Source organism: Oryx dammah, unplaced genomic scaffold, assembly GCF_014754425.2.
Source record: "Oryx dammah isolate SB20612 unplaced genomic scaffold, SCBI_Odam_1.1 HiC_scaffold_5, whole genome shotgun sequence".
Classification (NCBI taxonomy): domain Eukaryota; kingdom Metazoa; phylum Chordata; class Mammalia; order Artiodactyla; family Bovidae; genus Oryx; species Oryx dammah.
In genome coordinates, this window is record NW_024070189.1 from 41278946 (window position 1) to 41305691 (window position 26746).

Consider the following 26746-nt stretch of genomic DNA (forward strand, 5'->3'; position numbering starts at 1 on the left):
ACTCCAGACTCCGGAAGAGGAAACACTTGTGAACTGTATTTCTCAAATGTAGCTGATTTTCTCCCTGCTTCTACCCTCTGAGATCTTTTAGTTCCTTGCCTGTTCCCATCACCCTGGAATCCACCAAGTTGCAAAGTCCTGTCTCTAGCTCTCAGAGAAGTCAACCACAAGGCAAAGAGCTACTGTTGACCACTCCTGACTGAAGATCGGCCCAAAGGGGAGATCGGCATCAAAGAGGCCGGCTGGGAGCTTGGGGTCTGGACCAACAGACCTCAGTGCAGGGACCTGCTCTGCCACTGCCTAGCTTTGTGATACCTGTCAAGTCAGTTAATCCCTCTGAGCCTCAGTTTCTCCCTTTATACAATGATGGTAAGAGGGCCTACCTCAAAGAGTTCTCCATGGGTAAAATGAGAAAAAACATAAAAAACACACCAAAATGTTCTCAGTGGTTATTTCTGAGTAGTTTGTGTTTGACTACTGTCTTTGAACTTTTTGATACTTTTTATGTACAATGAGGAGACACATTTAAAAAATATAGCTGTTTTAAGGAGAGAGAGAGGGAAGGAAGCATCATGCAGATGGCACACCTTGTCCATCACAGCCTCTGGATGAAGCTACAGCCAACTTTAGGCAATGGCTTGTGTCCACGGACCTCGTCTTCTAAATAATAAGAGCCACGGGGTCACAAAGAGTCGGACACAACTGAGCGACTTCACTCACTCACTCACTATTCCTGAGCCCAGCACTACAGAGATGGGTTCATCTCACAGCTCCAACATCATCAGGCAGGTTGTATTAACATTTGTCTTTTACAGAAGAGTTAACCAAGGCCTAGGACAGTCAGAAAATTTGTCCAAGGCCATAGAGGCAGGATCTGAACCCAGCCTGGGGACTTCAGCCACTGGGTGGCAATCAGTTTTGGGGCCAGGGCATGCCCTCGCAACTATCCCTTCACTGCCACCTTCAGGGAGGGAGCAGGGACCCCGCTTTTGGCTGGTTTCCTCTGCAGTGACTTACTGCTGGTGTAAACCAGCCAGAGGCCCCCAGGCCTGACAGCTGAAGAGGACACCATGCGGGTGACTGCAGAAGGGTGACTGCACCCTGAAGGTGGAGACAGTGAGGAGCTTGGCTGGGTGTGATCTTCTGAGTCAAGCGTGCCCATGTGACGTGTCTCACCCATAAGGGCTCACTGGGAGCTCTGGGTGCTGCTGGTGAATGGTGATGACCCAAGGGAGCAGGATGAGCCCTGGCCTTGGAGTCAGGGTTCCTTGGACCTGGATTCCCTTCTTGGCTCTGCCACTCATCCGTCCCCTGGCCTGGGGAAACCTTTCCTTCTCTTGGGATCTGTGAACCAAGAGGACATCTAGACCTCACATTCTCCCAGTGCCTCAGCTTCTCAAACAAAAAGCTCAGTGTGAAAAATGCCATCCAGGAGCATTAAAAATAAATTGTCGTTTTTGGTGGCAAAGGCTTGAGCTTCATCTTGTCACTCCACAGGTCCCCTAACTCTGGTATTTTTATTCTCCTCAAAATAACCTTTTCAAAAGGCATCTGCAAACTACTTCACTGGCCTATCTGAGAAGGACGCTGTGATGCCCTGCGGGGACTCACCGTTAGCACGCATCACAGCAGATTCTAGCCAGACACCTGGGAAGACTGAATGTCACAGGAACCACAGAGCAAGTGTCTAATTGATGGACACCCAGCATCCCGACACCCCATGTCTCACAGAGACCCTTGGCCTGGGCAGGGTCTGTGACTCACTGGGCAGCTTTTATAACTTTTTGATTATTACTGATGTGAATCAAAAGGAGACCTTCGTGGGTTCACTCGGATACTTTGGCCAAAAACCAAGAAGAAAAAAGATGACTTTTTAAAAACACCTAGCTTGTGTTTTATTATTGTTATATGATTCAGGCCTAGATCCATCTGAGCAAGGGCTGCTGTAGCAAATTGCCAGAAACATGATGGCTTCAAACATTAGGAATTTAATCGCTCACAGTTCCAGAGGCCTGAAATCAAGGTGCCGACAGGGCCATGCTCCCTCTGAAAGCTCCAGGGGAGAACGCTTCCTTGCATCTTCCAGTTCCTCCTGGCTTCTGGCAGCATCGCTTCAATGGGCTTCTGCCCTTTGCCTCTCTCTGTGCATAACTCCCCCTTTCCTTTCTCTTATAAAGACACCAATCACTGGAATCACCCTAAATCCAGGGTGATAACACATCTAGGTCCTTAACTAATTAAATCCACAAAGTTTCAACTTCCAACAAAGGTCACATTCTGAGGTTCTGGCCAGACCTGAATTTGGTGGGGTGGGGGTGGGGAACACTCAAACCAACTCAGGACAATTGTCCTGATGGTTACGAAGCATGCCTCACATGGGCTCAGGACTCGGGCAGGGATGGTACTCATGTTTTCTGTCTGACATCTGGATCCAGCCCAAGCCATTAGCCTTACAGATGATGAACTGAGGCCCAGAGAATAAAAGCATCTTGACCAATGTCAGGTAACTAGGTAATGCCTCATGAGACAAGAATAAAGAAATAAGAGGACACAGAGGTGGAGTGGCGGTGGGTTGGGCTGGGAGGGGATGAGGAGGTAATTATATATCTTTACTTGTGGGAAAACAGAGAATGGCATCTTCATCTTTGAAACCACTGTCCAAAGAAGGTCAGGATGAGGGATAAAAATGATAACTAGCTTATTAGAGAGATAATTTAGGGGCCTTTGAGGAATTAGTTTCATTCTGAGGATCAACATGGAGAGGACTGTTTGCCTTTTTTTCAGCTGAAGGAATCAGAGCTCCTCTCAATGAGCAGAAGCCTTTCCAGATTGAAACATCGTGCGTACAGATGCCTGCTGGTTGCCATGGTGAATGATGCTGATCTGAAGAAATGAATAATGTGAGCGTTGGGGGCGACAGTGCAATTACTCAGACAGTGGTGAGAGAGACATCAAGGAGAGCCCAGAGAGCCCAGAGCAGAGGAGGGAAGAAGGCAGCATCCTTGGGCTCTGATCCACTCTGCCTCTGAGGGGTGCCTAACAACCGGATCACTGCAAGCCTCAGGTAAGGGACATACGTGGCTCTTCTTGGGAATGGAAATGGCTTTTCTTTTCATACTCTGCTTGGAGGAGAGCCAGGCAATGGTAATAAGAGTAGCTAAAAATGGCGGGGGGGATTGAGAGACAGAAGAACAAATACAGGGAGACATCTAATCCTAAAAGCTGTGAATGCCACGTCTTGACAGAAAGCTTTTTAAAATGTCTGCTGGAGAAAACTCAGTCTGCAAAGACAGCCAGTGCAGATGTGAGAGATTCGTGACAAAAAACAGGATTCCCAATCACTCCTGATGGAAGCGTTTACGAGGGCTATTGCCTCTGTAGCACAAGTAATGAATTAAGCTCTTTTCACTGTGGTCGGAAGTATATCTGTAGAGACGTGGCAGGTATTGGGACGGGGTGGACGGGTATGTGTGAGAAGGAGACCCACGGAGGGAGCGCAGATACTCAGCCTCCTCTGCAAAAGACTCTCTTCCTGGAGGGATCTGAGCACCCCTGCCTCGTCCCTTTAATTCCCCATTTTTCTGGGAAAACATTTCCAGCCAACTGGCAAGGAACTCATTCCTCTTCCTGAGCATTGTAGTTTACTGTCATCTTTAGATAAGAAAATCAAGCACTGAAGATCACTCACTGCTGGGCACCTTTCTGCAGCTTACTTCCTCTACGAGCAAGGGTGTGAGAATAGGAGGTTGGAGGGAGGCAGGGAGGAGAGAAAGCAGCTCATGAGGAATCAGTCTGGCTTAGTATCCAATTCAGGTTAAAATCTGATCAACTGTTTGTTTTTTTGTTTTTTTTTTACTATGCTGCTGCAATCAGAAATTAAACCTCTGTCTTTCATAAGAAAGAGTAGGGGCAGAGGACTAGGCTGGGTGCTACCTATCTATGAACATACACAGGTTGACTACGGCTGTCTCTAGAATTTTAGCTCAGGGGCAATTCAATGGAGATGAACTGAATTATCCCAAATACACAGAATTAAAAAGAAACTAAAAAGCTTGAAGACGGCACACTCTTACCAAAATGAGAGGGTGGCAGACAGAAGAGGGATCATTTGATGTGTCAGAAAAAGCAGCAACCCAGTCTTAGTACCAGCACCTTATTTTGTGATAACATTCTACTACTAAACCTGGAAATTCAGAGGTTATGTGGCTTTGGGTCTTGTTAGATAATGGCTTCTCTTAGATTGCTTGTCTGTAAAACGGGAATCTAGTTCAGAGGTTGTGATGAATAAAACATATTCGTTACGGTATGTTGAGCTTCTAGCATGACCTGTGACATAGCAACTGTTCGCTAACTGTGGTTGGTGATTACCACCATTAACAGTCACAGAACCAGCAGTATCAAATAGGAGCAGCTCTGCTGGTATTTGGAGCTGATTATCTTGACCTGTGAAACTAATTTCCTGGGTAATTCAGCTTTGAAAAAAGCAAACAAATGGACAAAACATGATCAGAGGCTTTGGGGAGAAACGAGCTGCCCCTGAGTGACTGACGTAAAGCACTTCTCGCCATGGGCAACAGAACTGTGAGGCCAAAAACACAGTGGCCAGAACGTTCTAGATGAATGAACTCACAGCACTTGGGGCAGAAACAGGAGGTCTAGAGGGAAATTTTAGGTGAAACAATCATCTGGCTTGGAGGTCACAGGCCCATGGTAACTAACACAGGGACCCTGAGGCTGTGCTTGCTTCTCCTTCATTCCTTTTTATTCTCCCTCTTCCCTATTTTTTTTTTTTTTTTAAGGTTTGGGAACCATGTTGTATTTAAGGATTCTGAGACAGGGCAGCATGGGGCTGGGGGGTCTGGGTGCATCTTTCCTAGGCCTGCAAGCCCCTGGCTTTGGCATGAGATGGCCCTGGTCTGAACTGCGGTTCTGCCATTCCTCGGCTATGCCCAGCCGAGTATTGTCACCTCTTGGCCTCCATCTCTCAGTCTGTAAAATGGGGGCAATATTAGTCTCCATGTTGAATACTCAACGCACAGTGGCTGTGATTATCATAAATCAACACTTAAATGAGGACATGTTACTCTTCACTTTGATTCTGGTTTCAGAATCGAGATGAACATCAAGGTTGGGAACGTTTCTTATACGGGAGCCATCATTTCCTGGTCGTCCTCAGAGCCCTGCCTGGAGGACTATTACCATATTATGTATAGGCCCAATTGGAACAGCATCTTCTCTGGCTATCTTCGCTACAGCTTCCACCACGAGGAGAAGGTGCCTCGAACAATCAGCTCCCTGGTGCTGGAGCACCTCACCCCTTCCACCCTCTACTTCCTGTGCATCAGCTGCAAGAAGATTCTCTTCCCCTACAGGCACTACTGCACCATGTTCCACACCCTGGATAAGACTCCACTGGCCGCTGGAAGCTCCCTGGTGGACCCCCAGATCTCTCTCTGGGTGCTGATGGCCATTCTGCTGGCTGGCTTCACGGCAGTCTTAGCCTTCATCTGCCTCCAGTTCTGGTGCATCCGGTGCCACGAACCTCGATGGTCTTACAGAGCCGGCCACATGGAGGAAGCCAATGGGCTGGTGAGATGGCCAGGGGAGGCCCTGGGCCTAGGTCAGGGGGACGAAGGCATGCAGGGGCTCCCCCTGGTGGAGCTGCCACATAAAAACTCTGGAGAAGATGTGGAACCAGAAGCTGAAGCTGCAGCAGTGGAAGCCGGCCAGCATGCCCCGGATGCGGGTGCCTTGCAGAGGGAGGGAGGTGGTCAGGCTGCATTGCCTCGTTTTGGGTAGTGAGAGGCGGGGAGGAGGCAGCCCACACCATGTAGCTTAAAGGCCTCCATGCAATAGGTCTCCTGTAAAAATGCATCTGTAGACCACCCACTCATCTTCCCTCAAATGACTGAGCTCTTGTGAACTACTTGGTTGGATAAGTGCCCTTTGACAAAGCCTTTCAAGCTGGAAAACACATACCCCCATGGTGGGCAAGGGGAGGAAGATGCTATCTCTTAGGAGAGATTATGTATAGGCCCAACTGGAACAGCATCCTCCAAGAGGGCCCAACTGGACCCTCTTAGGAGGGTCCATCTAGAGCAGCAGGGCTCAGTTAGAAAATAAAGCATTATTTTAAAATGAAAACAACCATTAGTATATTATGGGTTAGAAATGGAAACTGACATGACTGAAATAAAACACACTTCAAGGAAACTGTTGAGTTAATTGAAGATAGGCTCTTTAGTTACACTTTCAGTCAGCTGAGGCAAATGTCCAGGCTCCTTTGCTGTTACAGGGGTGGGGGGATTATTTTGGAAAGATATGAGAAAATTTGCTCTAAATACTCTAATTCAGTAAATTGCACAGCACTTGTACCCCATTTTCACTTTTTTTAACCCACAGACTATCTGTACTATTATTAACAATGCATTTTCTTTATACTGAGTCATTTAAAAAACTTATTTTAAAAGAAAGCCCATGTTATTCCCCAAATGAAAAACCAGCACCCTTCTGCTATAATAAATAGAAGAAAAGAGACATAATAAGCAGAATGAAAACAAAATCATGTTAAATTTGACTTGGATACTATTACCGTCTAAGGACTCTAAGCTTAGGGCCTGCTCTCTTTGATAAAAAGGGAGATTAGCAATTGTTGGAGAGCTATTAAAGACATTTTGACACCAACTCAAGACTTGCTCCTTGATATCATCATCAAGGTTTAAAAGAGAATAGAAAAGGGAGTCCCTTTGTGAGCCACTGTTGATTCATGCCATGCCTGTGAACTGTCCACAAGGCTGTCTGGAAGGGTGCCTTGAGAGAGCAGCCTTGACCAGACTGGCTGCTCTGGAGGAGACACCTGCTCTCTCTCAGCATCAGCCTAAGACCTTCTAAGCCCCACCTTCCCACCTTCAGGCCCGAGTGATGGGCAATCATCTTGGTTCCTTACCTTCCCAAACTAGGGCTCCCATACCTAGAGGAGTGCCTTGTCTAACCAGGTTACACTTATCCAGTCACTTCTTCTAAGTCCATCTGTGCTTATGTTGTGAAAAATGGGGTCAGAGGTGGCCATTTTTCATCTGTCACAAAAAAGAACCTAGGGTTTTTAGCTGTTTCTACACTCTTTACATGGCGTTCTCCCACACAAACCTGCAGGCTAAGAGAAAATCTCCTACATACGTCAAGGTGTTGGTGAATCTGTGTGAAGGGTGATCCCTTGTGCTCACCCCCCAGGGTGGAAACAGAACTAGAGGCAGGTGGAGATGCGTCTGCTTCAATCTCTGCTAAATCTCCAGCATGGAGACCCTGCCCAGCATGTTCTAGGGCTTAAGGAATGTTTGTTTAACGATTGGCAAAGGACTGAAGGTCCAGAACAGACACCGCCTGGGAGGCTTCATTAGTGTTGGGATCGACATTGTGAACCAAGCAGCAAAGAGACAGGACGAGACCTCTCAGAGGTAGTTTTGGCCATCTGGGATTTCCTTCAAAGTTCCACCTTCCCAACTGCTTCCTGGCTGCAAATTCCTCATAGTTATGGAGCACAAAATCCCAGAATTGCAGGACGATATGACAGTGAATCAACCGAGAACAGGAGGAGATGTGATGCCAAGACAAGGAGACCCTCTCACCTGTTTCCCCATTCCCACCCAGAACCCAGCCTGGCCAGGTCTGCGCTCACCCCCAGTCTTGCTAGTTGTGAACAAATAAAGATGGATATATTCATAGTTGTTTCTGCCTGGACCTCACTGCTGCCTCTTTATCTCCACGCTTCTTGCCTTTCTGCTTCGGGCAACACTTTTCTATTTGCTTTTGCTCACTAGTCCTCTCAGAAGTAGGATACAGGCAAGACCACTCACCTTAGACCCATAGAGGTAATAAGGCTGGACGTTGGCGGGTTTATCTCTCTGTGGTTCTTGGGTGAAAGGAATGGCGGTTCGGACAAAACTAGTAGGAGGAAAGAGATTGGGCAGGAGTTAACTGGGTCCTAACATTATTCTTCACAGGTTATGGAGCGGGAGCCCTTCCTGACCAGGGGCAACCACACTGTTTCTTAGGCAGTTGCCTATACAGTTCTTGTGACAAACTCCCATTTAATCCCTGTCTCCTTTTCATAATGGCATCCCTGGTGGCTCAGATGGTAAAGAATCTGCCTGCAATGGGGGAGACCTGGGTTCAATCCCTGGGTTGGGAAGACCCCTGGAGGAGGGTATGGCTACACACTCCAGCATTCTTGCCTAGAGAATCCCCAAGGACAGAGGAGCCTGGTGGGCTACAGTCCATGAGGTCGCAAAGAAGAAATGGGAACACAGTAGTCCAGGTTCACAGGCTCAACTCTGGGCTAATGGCTAATGAGAACAATGGTCAAGAAAGCTGAGAATGAGTTGAGCCTGAGCACAGCCTTTTCCAGGATCCTTCAACCAGTTAGGTTTCCTCAAGAGTAGAGTGCTGCAAACTCTTTCTATAAAGCCCCAGATAGCAAATGTGTTCAGCTTTGCAAGCCAGATGGTCTCTGTTGCAACTACTCAGTTCTGCTGTAGCATGAGAGCGCCCATAAACAACTGTAAATGAATGAGCATGGATGGCAGAATTCCAATAAACTTTGTGAATGTTAAATAATTTCCACTTGTCACCAAACTATAATTCTTCTTTGGATTTTTTTCCCCCAGCCATTTAAAAATATCAAAACCATTTTTAGCTCATGGGTTGAACAAAAACAGTTGACAACTAGAGGTGGCTTGTGGGCTGGAGTTGGCAGATCTCTGCTCAAGAGGATTGAAAGTCCCAGATCTTTAGAGAACCAGAAGTCCATCTTGCTAAGTGTGTGGACTCTTCCCAGGCCCTTTCCTGCATCTGGCACATACTTATTCAAAGCTAGTCATGAGCCAGGCCCTGACGATACTGAGAGAGCTTCCTCTGAAGGGGAGAGTTGGCTGCTTCTGCCCCGCCCCCAGGCGGCGCTAGTGGTAAAGAAGCCACCTGCCAATTAAGGAGATACAATTAAGAGATGAGGGTTCGATCCCTGGGTGGGGAAGATCCCCTGGAGGAGGGCATGGCAACCCACTCCAGTATTCTTGCCTGAGGAGCCCGGAGGGCTACAGTCCATAGGGTCGCAAAGACGGAAGTGACTTAGCACACACGCACCCCCCCCCCCACCGCAGGCCGCTGTGCACTGAGACCCCCTTACCGGTTGGTGGAACCATTATAGCAGTAGTTGGGGAGGAAGTCGAAGTTGAGCTCCCAGAAGACATGCAGGGTGATTCGGCCGTAGGGGGCGGACACATTGTGGTTGGCCTCTCGAAACATGGCGTCGAAGCTGTCCAGGGTCATGTGTTTACACAGCAGCCGGTGCGTGAGCCGGTTGATCTCCAGCAGCCACTCCAGCTCCTGCCCGGAGAGAGAGCCCAAGGCTGCTGAGGACTTGCATATGCGCCTTGCACACCAGTACGGCTACCTGCCCGATGCCTTTCATGCAGGCGAGAGCCCCTCAGACAACCTGGTAACTGCTGGTTATGGGGACTAGGACTCTGCAGTAGTATGTGGCAACATTCCCTTCTTTTGAGTGAAGGGAGTGCCAGACCATGCCAAGGGAGAATGCATGCCTGTACCCAGAAGGGGGCCACAGATCACGTGCAGATCCCTCATCTGCACTCCCTTGGGGAGAAAAGCACAACTACTTGCTTTCCAGTTTCTATGCTGGTAAGGAAAACGCCTGTCCCTCAGTGACGCAAGTAAAGTAAAAGAAAACTGTGACTGTCCATCTATGACTGAGGGTCTAGCTCCATCCTGCAGAAAGCAAGCAAAAGAGCTACCACCACCTGGTAAGTACTTAACACTAGGTTGGTCCATGTGAGACTACTAGTTTCTTATGTCAAACGCCATCCAATGTTAGTAATTTCTTATGGTTCAATCTAATACATGCCAAGGAGTATTCTAAGCACTTAATATGTGTCAACTCACTTAATGCTCAAAACCCCCTTATAAAGTCAGCCTGATGGCTGTTCTTATTTTATACATATATATAGAAAATAGGCTTTAAGAAGTGCAGTAACTTGGCTTCAAATCCAGGAAGTTGGGCTCTGACATTCACATTCTTAACTGTTATATACTATAGAAATTTAAAAAACAGCTGGGGGCACAATGTTTCATCCTCTCGAATCCTCTTGTGTCCCCCAGTCACACGCGGGTTGGTTAAACATGTTGGCAAAAGTTTAGCTGCAAGCCATGGACCAAGGACTTGCATGAGCTATAGGCCCTAGTCATCTGGAATGCCACCTTCAGGCAGAGAAGGGACCAGAATGGATAATATCCAGACATAGCAGGTCACTGCATTTGCTTGGAAGTAAAAAGAAGGTAAAATCCTTTGGGCTGGGTTTAGTTCTTCACTGAATTGCTATCAAAGAGAATCAAAGCACAAACCTGTGCAGAGAAAGGAAGTACTCCCTCTATAATGCTCTGCTGCTGCTGCTGCTACTAAGTTGCTTCAGTCGTGTCCAACTCTGTGTGACCCCATAGACGGCAGCCCACCAGGCTCCCCCGTCCCTGGGATTCTCCAGGCAAGAATGCTGGAGTGGGTTGCCATTTCCTTCTCCAATGCATGAAAGTGAAAAGTGAAAAGTGAAAGTGAAGTCATTAAGTCGTGTCCGACTCTTCGTGACCCCATGGACTGCAGCATACCAGGCTCCTCCACCCATGGGATTTTCCAGGCAAGAGTACTGGAGTTGGTTGCCATTGCCTTCTCCCTATAATGCTCTGGAACACTCTTATACTGCAGTGGTTAAGCCATCTTTTGTGATTGGTATGACTGCCTATTTCATGGAGGGGTAGGCTGAGGCTCTGAGGGAGAAATAACTCGTTCAATAAAGGTCATAGGGGAATATAGAACAGGGTTTAGGATGTGCTCCTAGGTATTCTAATCAAATCATGTGTATTTTGCCCTTGGATGCAGCTGCCTGGAATAAATAAGCAATTACTGAGAAAGTCCTTCGAACAGTAAAGATGGCTTTACAACCTAAAAGCTAAAAGGACATAGGCAATGGCTATTCCCCAGAGTGTGGCCAGGAGGTGGGGCGGTCAGAGGGCCAGCTGTAAGACCTGGGACATGGAGCACAACTGTTTACAGTCACAGGAGGAAGCCTTGTATCAGGGATTCAGTTTTATTCTCATCAGACACAGGACCCCTCTGACTCTGGTTGATTTCCACAGTGTGGTGGAACAGACCACACTTCTAATCTTGGAGCGTCATCTCTCTGAAATTCAGATTTGGTGGCTCTAAATTGGGGGCAAAATACCAGATCAAAGTTTGCAGACTTAACTGGCTGGAGTGAGACAAGCTGGGGCAGGAGGGAGCCTGGGCTGGGCTGTCCACGGCAAATTGGAGAGCCATTGCCGGATAAAGGTGGATCGGCTATGTCATGGCATCCGATTGTTTGTTACTGCATTGGAATGGGGTAAGTGATGGCAGAGCCTCTGATCTCTTGGAAAAGGCCAAAGTCTGGATTTCAGTTCTGGAACGGTAGTTGGAAGAATAAGTTTCCAGTGATTGTGCACTGTGAAACATACGAAGGGCAGAAATACAGAATCAGCTGTCTGCTTCCATCTTTTGGGGCCTGGCTAGCCAGAGGGCATCTTTGTTCCTTGTCACTTAGGATGGGTAAGTAAGTAAGTAAATAAATGCGATGAATGTAGATGAGTTTATTTCTAAGATCACTAAGTATCCGTAGCATATGGGGGTGCCCTGTTACCATGAAGACAGCTGCAGATGAGAAACTGGGAAACAGTTTCCATTCTGTGATTTCAACAGCCTCACAAATGCGCGTCAGAGACTGAAGAAGACAGCTCTCAACTGCTGACGTGGGAATGCGCGAAATGCAGGTCTCCTTCCCCCGCCATGCCACGGGAGTTTTTATTAAGCAACACAAATGGTGTTTTGCATGAGCCTTTTCTTCCAGCCTTTCAGTCCGAAGAGGGCACTTGCCTGCGGGGAGTGCAGGGCTCAGTGCATCAAGGCACAGAGGTTTAGAAGGCCCCAAGGGCGGTCTATATGCCTTCAGAGAGGAGGTGAGCTCTGCAGAGTAAAGCCGGTTTACTGAGGGGAAACACAGAGAAGCAGCACTGGGGAAACAAAACACCCGATAGGCTATTTCTGTGAGGTAGAGGAAAGAGCTTTTCCGTGGGAACCAGAAATCCCGGGTGTCAGCACACTTGACCTTTAACCTTCTCTGTGGCCTGGGCCAAGAGAAAAGGGATCTCAAACTCAGGCACTAGGTCATCCCATGAACGAAGTGCACCAGGTCTGTGGCAAAGTACAAGAGAGCACAGCTCAGCTGATGGGGATGTCTAGGCAATTGTTGCCATCTGTGAAGGCAAGTCTGACGTTGCCGGGGTTTCTGCAGTTTCATTCAAATTCTCCCAAATATTAAATGTTGGCTCAAATTTTCAAATATGCTCTGCAGCCTAAACAAAACACAGACTGCAGGCTGCCAGCTCTCAACTCTGGCATCAGATCCTTCGAGAATCTATTTGCTCAGCTGCATAGGAGGAGGGAGACTGATGAAATCTCTACAATCCTCCCAGCTGGGCATCAAGGTGGAGGGAAGGGCTGAGGGGAACACATTCCTTTCTTTGTTTCTCAGAAGAGGCAGAAGCTTCTCAGCCAAGGCAGTGGCGGCCTCCTGATGTCCCAGGAGACAGCATCTGTGGCTCTCCTCTTCACGGGCTTCAGGGACTGGGGCTACTCTCCTGGTAGCCGTGGCTCTCACCTGATAAACTCAGGCTTTCACTGCTTGTTTTGATTTTGTTCCCGGCTAAAAGAACATTCAGTGCCTTTCAAGGACTGGGAAGAGGCTGTGGACACCCCCACCACACACTAAAGCCAGTTTTTCCATAGGGTATGCTCATTCATTATTGGAAAACTACAAGATAAACAACGAAGAGAAAAGCAAAAATCCCACCTCTTGGACATAATCACTGCTAACATTTGGCAACAAAACAAAACAAAACAAAAACATGTCTTAAAGTAGATCTCCTAGAAGAACTTGTGCTGTACCACAGTCTCTCAAAGTCCGTGACCCAGGACAGAGCTGGGGCAGCTGGGTCAAATCCTCTTAGGAAATGCTGCTGAGAATCTACCCTGAGAGTGCCTCATTTGCAGCTCAAAATTTCTTTTCTTTTTATTTTTTTAAATATTCATTTTATTTATTTAGCTGCACCAGGTCTTAGTTGTGGCAGCTCAAAATTTCTATATTCCTCTCTTTCTTCATAAGCTATTTTCATCAAGTGGAAGGGACTATACAAAGCTCTTTCCAGGCAATATCTCATTTTATCCTTGAACACGGCTATGAGGTGGATTCTAATATTTCCTCCATGTACTACAGGTTTTTATACAAGATAAGTGATTCACCCAAGATCACCCAGCTAATAAGTGGCGAGGCCAGAACCGGGACCCCAAGGTTTTTCTAATGCTAGAATCATAGTTCTTGATCCTTTTTTAAAAAACTGCTTTGTCCATTAAAACAAACCTTTTATTTTGAAATAACTTTAGACTTACAGAAAAGCTGTTAACTGTAGACCTCCTGCACATTCCTGACCTAGTTTCTCCAATGTTAACCTCCTACATAATCATAGTATAATTGCCTCAAGTTGGAAACTATCATTGATATAATTCTATGAACCAAATGACAGACCTTATTCAAATTTCACCCGTTTTTCCATGAAGGTCTTATCTCACATTTCTCTGAGTGGTCTCGTCTCCTTGTCTTTTCAAATCTCTAATAGTTTTCAGTTTTCTCTTTGTCTTTTATGTTCTGAGTGGTTTTGAAAAGCATTGTTCATTTTTAAATGCCATTCGATTTAGATATATAATCACAATTAGGTTGAGATTATGCATTTTTCATTATGTATACATATTCAGGGGATGTGTGCTGCTATGCTTAGTCACTCAGTTGTGTCCGACTCTTTATGACCCCATGGACTGTAGCCCGCCAGGCTCCTCTGTCCGTGGGGATTCTCCTGGCAAGAATAGTGGAGTGGGTTGCCATCCCTCCTCCAGGGGATCTTCCCAACCCAGGGATCGAACCCAGGTCTCCCGCATTGCAGGCAGATTCTTTATCGTCTGAACCACCAGGGAAGCCAATTCAGGGGATGCATGAATATATTTTCTTACTGGTGATACTAACCTTCATCCTTGGTTAAGAGGATGCATCCCAGGTTTCCTCACTGTAAAGTTATTATTCTTCCCTTTGGAATTAGTAAGTATCTTGAAGGAGATAGTTTGAAACTAGGCAACCCTCCTGTTTCTTTTCAAAGTTTTTTTTTTTTATTTGTGACTAATTTAAAAATTCTGGTAAAATATACGTAACATAAAATTTACCATTTTAACCACTTTTAAATGTACAGTTCTGTGGCACTAAGTACATTCATATAGTTTTGCAACCATCACCAACGTCCACCTCCAGAACTTTGTAGACTTCCTCAACTGAACCTCTGTACCCATTAAATACTAACTCCATATTTCCTGGCAACTACCATTCCATTTTCTGTCTCTATAAATTTGAATATTCTGGACACTTCCGAATAAAGGGAATCATAAAATACTCTTCTCAAAGCTCTGCCCACTAATTTCAGTGTCTATTACAGGATTTTGCCTGAGACCATTATTACTCTGGTGTTCTAATGGTGATTTTCTATTTCTCTCATTCCTTCTATGTATCTGCTCTTGAAGCTTTAAAATCTTCCTTTCATCACCTAAAGACTGACCAACCAAGTTTATTCTAATTCTTGAAGAGAATTAGCAGAGAGTAGTTCAAATAGCTGATTAATAAAAGAAGAGGGCACGCCTGTTCCATACTTGTGCATCAGGAACAACTATACAATTTCCAAGTCCCAGCACAAAATGAAAAGGTGGGGGCTTTCATTAGGAAATGATTGTAAATTCCAAGATGGTGACAATAGAGCATTAAACCAGTCAACAGCCTCTCTGGGCTCTAGCCTACTGCACACCAATGAAGCCGACCTCATTGTGAAATCTTCCCTCCTTTCTCAGGACCATCTAGCTACTTGCTGTATCTGTAGAATCCTAAAGGACGAGAAGCTGTGTCCCGGGATAGGCCATCTCTAGAGATTTCAAGACCTCCCTCCACTCCCTCTCTGCAGGCAATCAGGAAGGTAAAATTTTTCTCATTCCTTTTAAGTCTTTCTTTTTCCCCTGCTCATTCAGATGAGAAAGAGACTCATCGCGTCTCTTTAACCAGCTCAGTACCAGGCTACCAACAACTCCCCAACAAGGCTTCTTGTTTGAGGAGTCTCACAGCAGAATTCCCAAGGGCCTCCATCTCTTACCACAATTGAGGTCAGGTCCTCACTCTCAAAGCGGCTGATGGCCTGGTCCAAGGATTTATACATTGCAGCAGAGATACGCTGGGTAATGAGTCTGTTCAAATCAATGGATCTACCCAACAGCTGCATGGAAGAGAGAGAAAGTTACTTAAATTTTACACAGGCACATGACAACTAAATGCAATGCACTGATTTAGTAAATTGTCCTAAAAATATAAAGAACATAACCAAGACAAATAGGGACTCTATGCAGAAAACAGTATTGTTAAATTTCCTGAGTATGACAGTACTATTCAGATGATAAGAGGATATCCTTGTTCTTAGGAGATATGAGCTGAGGTATCAGGGATAAAGTGTTATGCTGTCTGCAACTTCCTCTCAAATGGCTAAGAAAAAAGTATGTATATTAAAAAATATATTTTAATATATTACTTACATATAAATATATTTTTATAAATTATATATTCTATAAATACATAAAGTACATTTACTGTATTTATGAGAAATAATATATACATGAGAAAAAGTGAAGCAAACATGACTAAACATGAATAATCAGGAATCTGGCTATAAAGTATATATGTGTGTTCACTGTCTTATTGTTTCAACTATCCTGTAGGTTTAAAATATAAAAAGTTGAAAAAAAAAAAAGTTGAGGAAAAATATGGTGCATTCAGACTGTAGGAAGAGGCTTGCGAAAAGCTCTGGCAGCCCATGCAATGCTGACATCCTGAATCTCACCCTGAGGTTCTTCCTGCATCCATCCTATAGTGCAGTTCAGAGTCACCAGGGTGCCCCCGCCTCCCCCACCCCAGTGAGGGCCTACTGTGTACCTTTATGAGGATAAATTTAAAAGCACAAGGAGAAGGGCTTATTACAGGATGGAAAATACAGCTCAGGCTAATTTCCACCAGGTTCATGTGGGCATGACTATAGATGCTATGTAGACAGCAATAAGCATTTATTGAGTACCTGCTGTGTGCTCTGCACTTTGCTATGTGCCTAAGGATTCTTCTCAACTATTTTATTTTTTTCTGCTTCCCTTTTGGGAGAGATTTTCTACTAATTGACTAAGGCTCCTTATAGCCATCTTCTTCACATACAAAGCCCTCAGGATTAACATCCTGTGGCTAATTCTAGCTGCACTGGTAATGGAATCTTCTGAGAGGCTGAAGGAGAAGCTCTCATGGAGCCTTCGATGTTGACAGATGGGCAAATGCTTTTTCCTCTTACGATTCTTCGAGCATGGATTTCTCAGAGCAGTGGGACTTTCCAGGTTTTTCAGGGTAATTCCTCTCCTCTTTATCCAGGGCATTTTCTCAGCCTCAGCCTTGCTCCCCTTTATCCAAGTCTTCTCCAGGAACATGTGAACCACAGGCTAAGCACACAGAAATCACAGCGTGAAGGTCATTTCACTGCCTGTGACTGACAGGGCTTAGTAGTAGGATTTAAGATCTGCTAAAGCATCTCTTGTTTTGTCTGCCTGGCTCCCATGAACATTGTTAAGCAGGGATATGTTTCTGAGCTCCTGGCAGCATTTCGTCTATATCATGGGTCAAACTGTAACAGAGGCTAACTCTATACCATAATGGGAAGGTCAGGGATAGACTTTACCATTTCTGAATGTCAGTCCTGACTGAAGGAGGTGGGCTGAAGTTCACGTTGTTGTTCAGTCGCTAAGTCGTGTTTGACCCTTCATGACCCCCATGGACTATCTAGCATGTCAGGCTTCTCTATCCTCCACAATCTCCTGGGGTTTGCTCAAATTCATGTCCATTGAGTTGGTGATGCCATCTAACCATCTCAACGTCTGCCAACCCCTTCTCCTTCTGCCTTAAATCTTTCCCAGCATCAGGGTCTTTTCCAATAAGTCAGCTCTTCACATCAGGTGGCCAAAGTATTGGAGCTTTAGCTTCAGCATCTGTCCTCCCAGGGAATATTCAGAGTTGATATGCAGCTCATGATGGGTGTTCAAAGGCTCTGGTGGCCCCTATTCAACTGAGGTGAGCAGCAGATGGGCTGAGAAGCCTAGAACTTGAGCCAAAGGAAGCCCAATGCCTCTTGGTAAGATTCTGAGGCTGGATTATCCCTGTGCTCAGTAGACCACACAGGGCAATACTCAGGGCAGATGATACGCAGTCCTGATTTCTGAGCTCTAGGCTACCATCACAGCCCCTCTCTCCCGCCCATTCCACCTGTCTCCATACCTGAACGTGTCTCTGTTTCAACAGTGTTTCATAGCGGTTGGATGGTGGGTATGGAATGATGACTCCATAATTCTTACATTCGGCCCTAAAACGTTTATCCAACAGGACACTGGAAAGGATAAAAGTGAGATAAGGCCAGTAAACCAGTAAATGTGACAGTGAATGGAGTTCAGTCACTCAGCCATATGTATTTTGAACCATAGGTTCTACTCATAAAGCACTATGTTATAGATTTTAAATATTATTCTTTTTTTCTGCTGTAGAGCAAAGTTCTTTAAGTTTTTTCAGCTGGAAAAGCTCAGTAGGTGAAATGAAATTTCTATGTTAAAGACAGGCAACACAGAAGTTGAGCTGCTTTTTTCCTTTTATTTTTTTTTTTACCATAAAAGCAATTAAGTGCCTGCTTAGTGTAGCCCAGGAAACAGTCTAGGGACCAAGCATTCAAAGTTCCCATCCTTGTGGAGCTTGGGTTCTAGTGAAAAGAGACTGATAATAAATAAATAAGCTGAGGAATAAAATAATGTTAGATAATAGTAAATACCTGCATAGTATTTACTATTCACTAGGCATGCATATAGACATGCGCATAGTCGTTTTTAATCTCACAACAACCCTATGAATTAGATGTTCTATTATTATCTTTCACACTGAGTCATGGATTGCAGAGCAATAAATGCTCTGAAAATAACAAAACAGGATCATCTGGTGTTATCATGGAAAGTCTCTCTAAAGAGGTCCTGTTGGACAGAGACCTAAATGCTAAAAATGGAAAGATTTGGGGGAAGAATCAGGCATGATTAGCTTGGTATGTTGAGAAAAAGGAAAGGTATAGATAAGGGGTGGGGTGTGTTGGAGAGCACAGTGCAAAAATGAATTTACAATGTTAGTCTGGGGCCAGATCCCTGTGGGATGATACAAGCCACAGTAAAGAGGGTAAATGTTTTCTCAGTGTAATTGAAGCCACTGAAAGGTTTTAAGCAGGAACGTGACATCATCTAAATCTACACTGTCCAACACAGCAGCCCCCCACCAGGTGAGCCCCCAAGAATCTGAAACATGGTGGGTCCAAGCTGAGATGAGCTATTAGTATAAAATATACACGAGCTGTTGAAGACTTAAGAAAAAAACAACAAAACTATCTCTTTAATAATTTTCACTTATTACATGTTGAAATTGTAATATTTTAGATATCATAGATTACATAATGTAGTATGTTAATTTTAAAAATATGACTATTAAAATTACACTTGTGTTTGCATTACATTTCTGATGGACAGCAGTGATCTAGATCATTCTGTCCCTCTGGTGCTCTCTCTGACTCTTCCAACTTCTCACAATCTCCCCCAACTTCCTGTATTTTTGACAAACCACAGGTCTTATAAGAAGGGATATAGACCAAGATTCCTCTTTTAAATAAGGATATATAGAGGACTCAGGGTTTGACAAGTCTGAGTTTGCTTACGCAGACAATGGACCAGCATATTTTGAAGATAACTGGAATTATCTTGGAGAAACTGGAAGCCCACCTCTCTGGAAGGACCACATACAATTCAATCCAATCCAGATCCTTGTGAAGTCATTCCTTTGTGAAAGGCTGCATTCTCTATGCTTCCCTGAAACCCTAAGTATATGCTTTCTATAGTTTCCATCATTAACAGTCATCTATTTCATTAATGCACACTCTGTGCTAACAGACACTTGTGTACCTGCACACCAACTCTTGGGGAGCCCTGGTGGCTCAGCAGCAAAGAATCCGCCTGCCAGTGCAGGAAACGTGGGCTCGATTCCTGGATTGGGAAGATCCCCTGGAGAAGGAAATGGCAACCCACTGGGAAATCTTGGGATTTCTTGCCTGGGAAATGCCATGGACAGAAGGGCCTGGCGGGCTATATAGTTGATGGGGTCATGAGAGTCAGACTTGATTTAGCTACTAAATCATCACCAAACCAACTCTTGACTGAAATACATCAGAGAAAAACTCAAGTTGTTGAAAGCAAAACGAAGCAAGTCTTTGACTGTTGAAAAATGTAACAATCCTTGAAATTTCTGGTTTGTACATTTGGATTTCCAATAAAAAAGAGAACTACCCTATATATAGATACATATATGTATGTAACTATATACATATAGAGAGAGGTTTTTGCTGGCAGTACTATTATGGGTTCCTTGAACCCAGGAAATCTCAGGGGTCTAAATCAGCCCATACCGACAAAACCAATGAGCCTGTGAGAACTGACACACCTAGACTTCTTCCCTGGTCTCCTGTTTGACCTTCACGCTCCCATATTTGCTCACCTCCAACCCATTCCCTACATTTTAATGTTTTAAAACATCAAACTTCTAAAAACAAAAATCAAATCAGGTCACTGTCATACTTTGGAAATCATCCCATGGTGTTCCACTTCTCCTAGGATAAATGCCTATAAGACTACAGGGCCTGGGCCCTGCCTACCTTCCCAGCTTTACCACACAGCCCACCCCTCTATGGTCTGTGAATGAGATATTTACATGTACTAATTTTAATTAAACCTTTCAACAACCCTACGAGGTATGCATGCTATTAATATTATGCTTTCGCCAAAGGGACTTTGCACAATGGTTTGCTTTGCCTGCAGTTTTCCAATCTACTCTATACCTAGTTTAACTCAACCAACTCCTATTCACTTCAGATATGAACTCAAATGTTACCTTCTCAGGATAGCCCTTCCAGTTACCCACCCTAAAGACCGGTTCAGGTTTAACTGTTTTATATTCCCAATAAATTTTCTTTCACAGGAATCTCCCTTGTCACTGTGCATTCCATAGTTTTTATTAATGTCTATTTTTCTCACTACACTGTAAGCTCTGTAAGGTCTAGACCCATATCTGCCTATTTCTCTTTCTTCTATTTGCTAGCACCCAATCCAGGCTAATGAAATCATTCAGATTTGCTTAGGTGCTAAAGAAGAAGGGAGGTTTTGCAACAGAGGATCTTGCCTTCCAGGTGGCTATCTTAGGAAGGTTTGGGGCCACAGTGCTGAGCTCTCATACCTGCCGGCCATGGCTTTGTAGTAGGCAAAGATCTGGTCCGCCAGCTTGTAGACAAACTGATCAAAACACAGGTTCACCTGGTGAAGAGGAAGCAGGAAATGTCACTGGTGTCTGTCCCACTTTATTAGAGAAACTTCAGCAACTGAAGAGGGCAGTGGTGTAGGACTGCCTGAAAGTGTGAGAAGGAACAAGATGCTCAGAAGGAAAGAAAAAAGAAAAGAAGATTCTGTGGCCAAGTGCGTTTGGGAAGTCTGGTCCCTTGCTCTCAAGGTCCTCAACCAGGCACAGAGAAGGCAAGATTCAAAAAGCTATTGAGAAATTGCCCTCCCCACTGGCCACCTCGTGGCTGTTACAAGGTACCTGCCCACATCCTGTAATTACACATATCAGTCTCCCCATTTCCTCACAGACTTTCTTTTCTTTTCCTTTCATTTTAATTTTACCTTGCTTTGCAAAGAAAGAAGTTGATGTCATCAAAAATTTAAAAACCTCCTTTTTAAAAAGTTTGCTTAAATATCTTTGGTGAGCAAGAGACCATCTTGCCTTTTCAGTGTTTTGGCACGTCAGTGGCAGAATGTGATGCTCAGGTGAGAACAAAGTTCACACCAGACACAGAGGATTGAAACCAAATTCTCCAATGATGGCAAGAGCAGGGAATGGCCAAAGGTGGGATGTTAAAGAGATGGGCTGTGGTAGTTGCAGGGTAATAATGGGATAACTTTGTAGCAACAGGATGTATTTAGGTGATTAATCTTCCTTCCTTTTAGCACCAAACTCTGAGCTCCATGAGGCTCTTTATCTGAAGAGCTTTCATATCTTTTATTTTACACCATAAATACTATTTTGAACATAAAAACAACATATGCGAGTAACCAAGCCCTCTGCCCTGGACTTTGAGTTTCAACGGTGCCCGGGGGGCCTCCTACAGGCAAAGAATCCATAGGGTCCAGGTGAGGGTGTCCAACTCCTGCTCCCCTTCTAGAACCAGCTTTGAATATTCTTGCCCAAATAGCCCAAGCCCCTTCTAGGGTCTGTGTGCTCTTTTCCCTGGGTCCATCCCTGGGGGTGGACTGCACTGCAGACATATACACCCCTAGGGCCCAGGGTTGACCAAATGGCCATTGTTTGAGGGCAGGGGTGGGAGACAGAGCTTGGGTATCCATGCATAGGCCTTTCCAGGTTCAAAACAGAGTCTGAGGACCGGAAAAGAAAGGCGGACAATTTACACTTCTGCTTCATGGCCACCTGTGTTATCCAGGGCTGGTCTGTATGCTTTCTTTCCATTCAGTTTTTAAACATCACTTGTATATAGGACACTAGATTTTTTTTTGTTTGTTTTCAACCTGTTAGAGAACATGATTAACTAAAATCTTATCAGAAAATGGACTTGTCAAAGCTGAGATGCAATCAATTAACTTGTCTACTGGAACCTTTCTTCCCAAGTTTGCGTACTGCTCAGAAGACAAAGAGGACAGATTTGCATTAGGCTCCACCAAGGTTCTCAACTCCCACAGCAAATGAAAGATTCAGAAAGAAAGCAGCATCTCTACTAGCTTTTCTCTGAAATATGTAAACTTTCAAACTAATTTGGTAGTAATGCTTATCTTAAAATATTCACATCTGTCCTTTATAAATAAGAATATCTTATATTTGTACCTTATTGTTGAAAATCTTATAATGACAATAGGTCTAATTCTATGTTTATATAAGTCCACATACTCAACTGGAGTGGAGACTCTCATTCCAATTTCCAGTTGACAAAACTGAGCTATTTTGTAGTCCTTAGTGCTGCTGATCTGTTTCTGCTCCTTGCTGGCCTGCACCTTCTCACTCCTCTTTGAAAGCAAGCATAACCAAGTGACTTGCTTTGACCAACGACATGTGTCACTTCCAGCTGGAAGCTTTAGGTATCAGAGTATAAATTCAACCTGACACACCTCCCTGCCACGGCAACTACTGAATATCCCAGATGGGTTCCAGATTAAAGACTCTGTGGCACAGAACTCCTAGTCAACCCATAAAAGAGAAATGAAACTTTGGTCTCAAACTACTAAGAATTTGTGTTTGTTTGTTACTGCAGTGTATCCTAGCCTTTGCTGACCATTACAAAAATAAAGCCATTAAACGACAATTCAACAGCTTCACACGTGAGAAGATGGCTATTTCAGTCCCACCAGTACTAGAATGAAACTCTGTAAACTGTGTGATATTGGGGCAAGGATACTCGAATACTCTAAACTAGATAGTAGAACACACTTCTTTAAATCATTGTAAAGATGATCTAAAACATCCATAAAGTACTTTGTACCTGGCAAATGGTATAAATATGACAACTGATAGGTAGAATTACTGGTTTTCTTTTTTTTGGCTGTGCCTCATGGCAGGTAGGATATTAGTTTTGTGACCGGGAATCAAACCCACACTCCCCGCAGTGGAAGAACACAGTCTTAAGCACTAGACCACCAGGGAATTCTTGGTAGTATTACTGTTGTTGTTAATCCAACTGTAAAGGACCTATTAGAAAATTAATTTTACCCAAGCAGTTCTATCATTTGCGATTATTAAACATCTGAAAAAGGAAGACCATCCTCCCCTTCCACCAGGCCCCTTTTGATCATCACGATGTTCATAAAGATCAGTCTCCAAAGCGAGTCACTGATATCCCATACTATGGTCTGAATGTTTGTGTCCCCCTAAATTCATGTGCTGAAATCTTAACCCCCAAATGTGATGGAATTAGGAGTGGTGAGGTCATGAGGATGGAACCTTCATGAACGGCATCAGTGCTCTTACAAAAGAGACCCCAGAGAGGTCCCTGGCCTTGGCCACCCTATGAGGATACAGCGAGAAGTCTGGGACCCAGAAGCGGGCCCTCCCTGACTCTGCTGCTACCCTGACCTAAGTCTTCTAGCCTCCTGAACCGTGAGAAATACATTTCTGTAATTTGTAAGCCCCACAGTCGGTGGTATTTTGTTATCACAGCTCAAACAGACAGACACTCCACTTTGGGCCCGTGGTTAGAGATCTGAGAAGTCCAGACTCTCGGAGCATGACTGTGGGAACAAAAGGAAAAGCAGTTACTTGCCTCGGCTTCTATCTCATCATACAGGAACTGCTTTTTAAACTTGGTCAGAGCATAGTAGGCGCTGTCGTTGTACAGATCCAAAGGGTAGAGGACATACCTGAGGAAGGAAAAACAATGGCCAGTAGCTTACTAATGATCTCTCTCAAGGCAGGCAGACTTAAACTTGCTCAGGAAACATGCATGGTTGGGTGAACAGATTCAGCGTTAGGAGAAAGAGGTGCTTTCAGCATGCTATGATGTTCGCAGGCTCTACTTAGGAAATGACTTATTTTACAGTCTGCCCACAGAGATCAAAGTTCATGATGCGAGGCCTGAAAAAAATCAGCCTGGGACTAAAATTAAGGACATCAGTGTCCTGATTTTTAGAGATGATCATTTTACCAACGCGGTTGGAATGAGGCTGACAAAGCCAGGGAAAGGCAGTCAGGATGGTAGACTTCTGGGCCTTTCTGCAAGGCTGAGTCACGTGCGGTGGTGACCTGACACTGGGTGGGACACACGCCTCATCTGGAAAGTTCTGGAAAGAACAGGGTTCTATGGCTAGCGAACTGCCCTCCACCAGCACCTTGGGACCCTCCTTGCTGGCCCAACCCTGCCTCTTACTCCATCATGGAAGGTTCTTTGGTTTCCAAGATATGGTCTGTTAGAATCCAGGGCATGGACATCTCGATGGGGAACTGGATTCGCCGGCCCATGGTCAACTCCAGGAAGAATTCTCTGAACCAGAGCTGGGAGAGGTCACAACACTGCTGCAGGGCTTCTGGAAGCATGAGGGAAAGAGCTTGGGTTATATGTCGGAAGCACCAGAAGATCTTACTTCTGCCTTTTTTTAAAAAAAATCTTTTATTCTTCTTTCATTGCACTAGGTACAGAGCAGGTACTCAAGAATACGACTCCATTACTAGACCTTGCTCTCCTGGACCTGAAGGCCAGCCTAACATCTATTGAGAAGAAAGTGTTTGGGGAATTCCTTGGTGGTCCAGTGGTGAGGATTTTTTACTTTCACTGTTGAGGGCATGGGTTCAATCCCTGGCTGGGGAACTAGAATCCCATAAACTGTGAGGTGTGGCCAAGAAAAAAAAAAAAAGAAGACAGTGTTTGCTCACCCAGCAGTGTGGAGGCTGGTGGGTGGGCAGTGATGGCTGAGATTTAGATGCCGCTACAATTTCCATCATGTCTTTACAAAGCCTTCCTGAAAACATGACATCTTAGTGTCAGAGTGTCTTTGTTGTGTCAAGGCAGATCTACAGGTGTCTGCTTCTGACTGGACTGCAGCCCCATGGTCCCTGCTAGTGATAATTCTGGATTCCCTGCTGCTCAGAGGCCTCAAAGTCCCTTCCTAGACTACTCTCTTGAGAGTCCCTTGGACTGCAAGGAGATCAAACCAGTCAATCCAAAAGGAAATCAACCTTGAATATTCACTGGAAGGACTGATGCTGAAGCTGAAGCTCCAATACTTTGTCCACTTGATGCGAAAAAGTGACTCATTGGAAAAGATCCTGATGCAGGGAAAGATTGAAAGCAGGAGGAGAAAGGGGTGACGGAGGACAAGATGATTGGATGGCACCACCGACTCAATGGACATGATTTGAACAAACTGCGGAGATAGTGAAGGACAGGGGAGCCTGGTATGCTGCAGTTCATGGGGTCGTAACGAGTTGGACATGACTGAGTGACTGAACAACAGCAAAGACTGCTCTCTACCTAGATCACCCTTTTCAATACCAACAGACACGCCACCCTTTCAGGACCCTCGGATGCTACTCTCCCTTCCCCTCATCCCACCTGCACATGCATCCCACCCACTGGAGCGGTGGAGGGGGGAACACGGGATGGGGTGCAGCTTGGGAGCCCCCTTTGCTAGGAGCAATGGGCATTAATCAGCTCAGAGATGCTGCTTAAAAGCAAAAAGCTGACCTGGTCCTTAGGTGCATCTGTGTGTCACCTGTTTGTGGTCCCCCTTTACTAAAGACTTCACAAAAAAATTGGCCACAAGTATCTCCTAAATTCAACTGACTCACAAGAGCTGGACTGAGCCTGGCCTTTCTCAGAGTCCGCTGGAAAGTATGCCTTTTATCTTTGGTGGCAAAACATGTCCCTTTGGGTTGCTGATCCCATGTCTGCAACTTCTGGCCTGACAGCCTGAGCTGCCCCAGTTCCTGGGAGCCCTCCCCTCCCCACCCCACAGGACGCTTACTGCTGAGCTGCTCCGGTTCCTGGGAGCCCTCCCCTCCCCACCCCAGCCTGACAGCCTGAGCTGCTCCGGTTCCTGGGAGCCCTCCCCTCCCCACCCCACACCGCTCACCGCTGATGTTGAGTAGGTGCGTGAAGAAGAAGGACTGCTTGTGGAAATCTTCAATGGCCAGGACGATGGGTCCGTCCAGGCTGCTCCGCAGGGTCTTCTTGGAACCGCTTTTGTCCGCGATGAGAGATTCAAGCATGGTCCGCACCATGTACAGCTTGAAAAAGAAAGGAAGACGGGAAGGTCAGGGGCTGGCCCTCCATCCAGGGGAAAAGGTTGCTTTGTGTTGTATTTCTAGTCTTTTTTTTTTTTTTCTGTAGATATCTGCCCTTAATAAGCACTGTCTTAAGGAAGCACCAGTTTAGGGTTGGAGAAGTAAACTTAGCATGTATAACCTTCAAGAAGGAGACGGGCCAGCCCTGAAGGATGCTCTGCCTGGGGCCGGGGGCCTCCCGTGGTTTCCAGGTCTTTCAAGGCCCAGGTTCTTGCCTGCTCTGCTTGACCAGGGCGTGGGCATCAGAGGAGAACCTCATTCCACGTCACCCTGGAGTCACTCCCTGCTCTGCTGGACAGCCATGGTGGCACCAGGGGTAGAGCACTGGACTCACAGTCAAAAGCCGGAGGTTCAGGGCTACGCAGTGCCACTGACTTGCTGTGTGACCTTGGGCACAAAGTCCCACTCTGGGCCTCAGTTTTCTTATCTGTCAACATGAGGAGGTTGTACCAGATGCTTTCTCCAACCAGTCCCTTTCAGTTCTAACATTTAGAGGAACTGTGAAATGAGGTAGGGTCAGAGCGAGCCCCCCACCACCTCAAGTTTCCAATCTTCATTACCGAGGGACAATGGTGCTG

The 26746-nt window shown here is 45.4% G+C and overlaps 2 protein-coding genes across 3 annotated transcripts in view; one reads left to right on the forward strand and one right to left on the reverse strand.

The window, feature by feature from the left end:
- Positions 1-26746, reverse strand: part of CYFIP2 (cytoplasmic FMR1 interacting protein 2) — a 135398-nt gene that overhangs the window by 49381 nt on the left and 59271 nt on the right. For both annotated transcript variants that reach the window (XM_040241439.1, XM_040241440.1), the window contains 8 exons: positions 25958-26111; positions 24256-24412; positions 23653-23749; positions 20568-20644; positions 17538-17646; positions 15334-15453; positions 9182-9381; positions 7854-7941 (listed from right to left, as the gene is read on the reverse strand). In XM_040241439.1, the coding sequence (XP_040097373.1) occupies positions 7854-7941; positions 9182-9381; positions 15334-15453; positions 17538-17646; positions 20568-20644; positions 23653-23749; positions 24256-24412; positions 25958-26111 (1002 nt within the window). The remainder of the gene's footprint in view (positions 1-7853; positions 7942-9181; positions 9382-15333; positions 15454-17537; positions 17647-20567; positions 20645-23652; positions 23750-24255; positions 24413-25957; positions 26112-26746) is intronic.
- On the forward strand, positions 5082-5799 carry FNDC9 (fibronectin type III domain containing 9). Its single transcript, XM_040239398.1, has one exon. The coding sequence runs from the start codon at positions 5116-5118 to the stop codon at positions 5797-5799; it is 684 nt and encodes a 227-aa protein (XP_040095332.1). The 5' UTR covers positions 5082-5115.

What these genes read in the sequence shown, in the direction of transcription:
- FNDC9 (XM_040239398.1), top strand. Translation starts at nt 5,116, where the DNA reads ATGAACATCAAGGTTGGGAACGTTTCTTATACGGGAGCCATCATTTCC.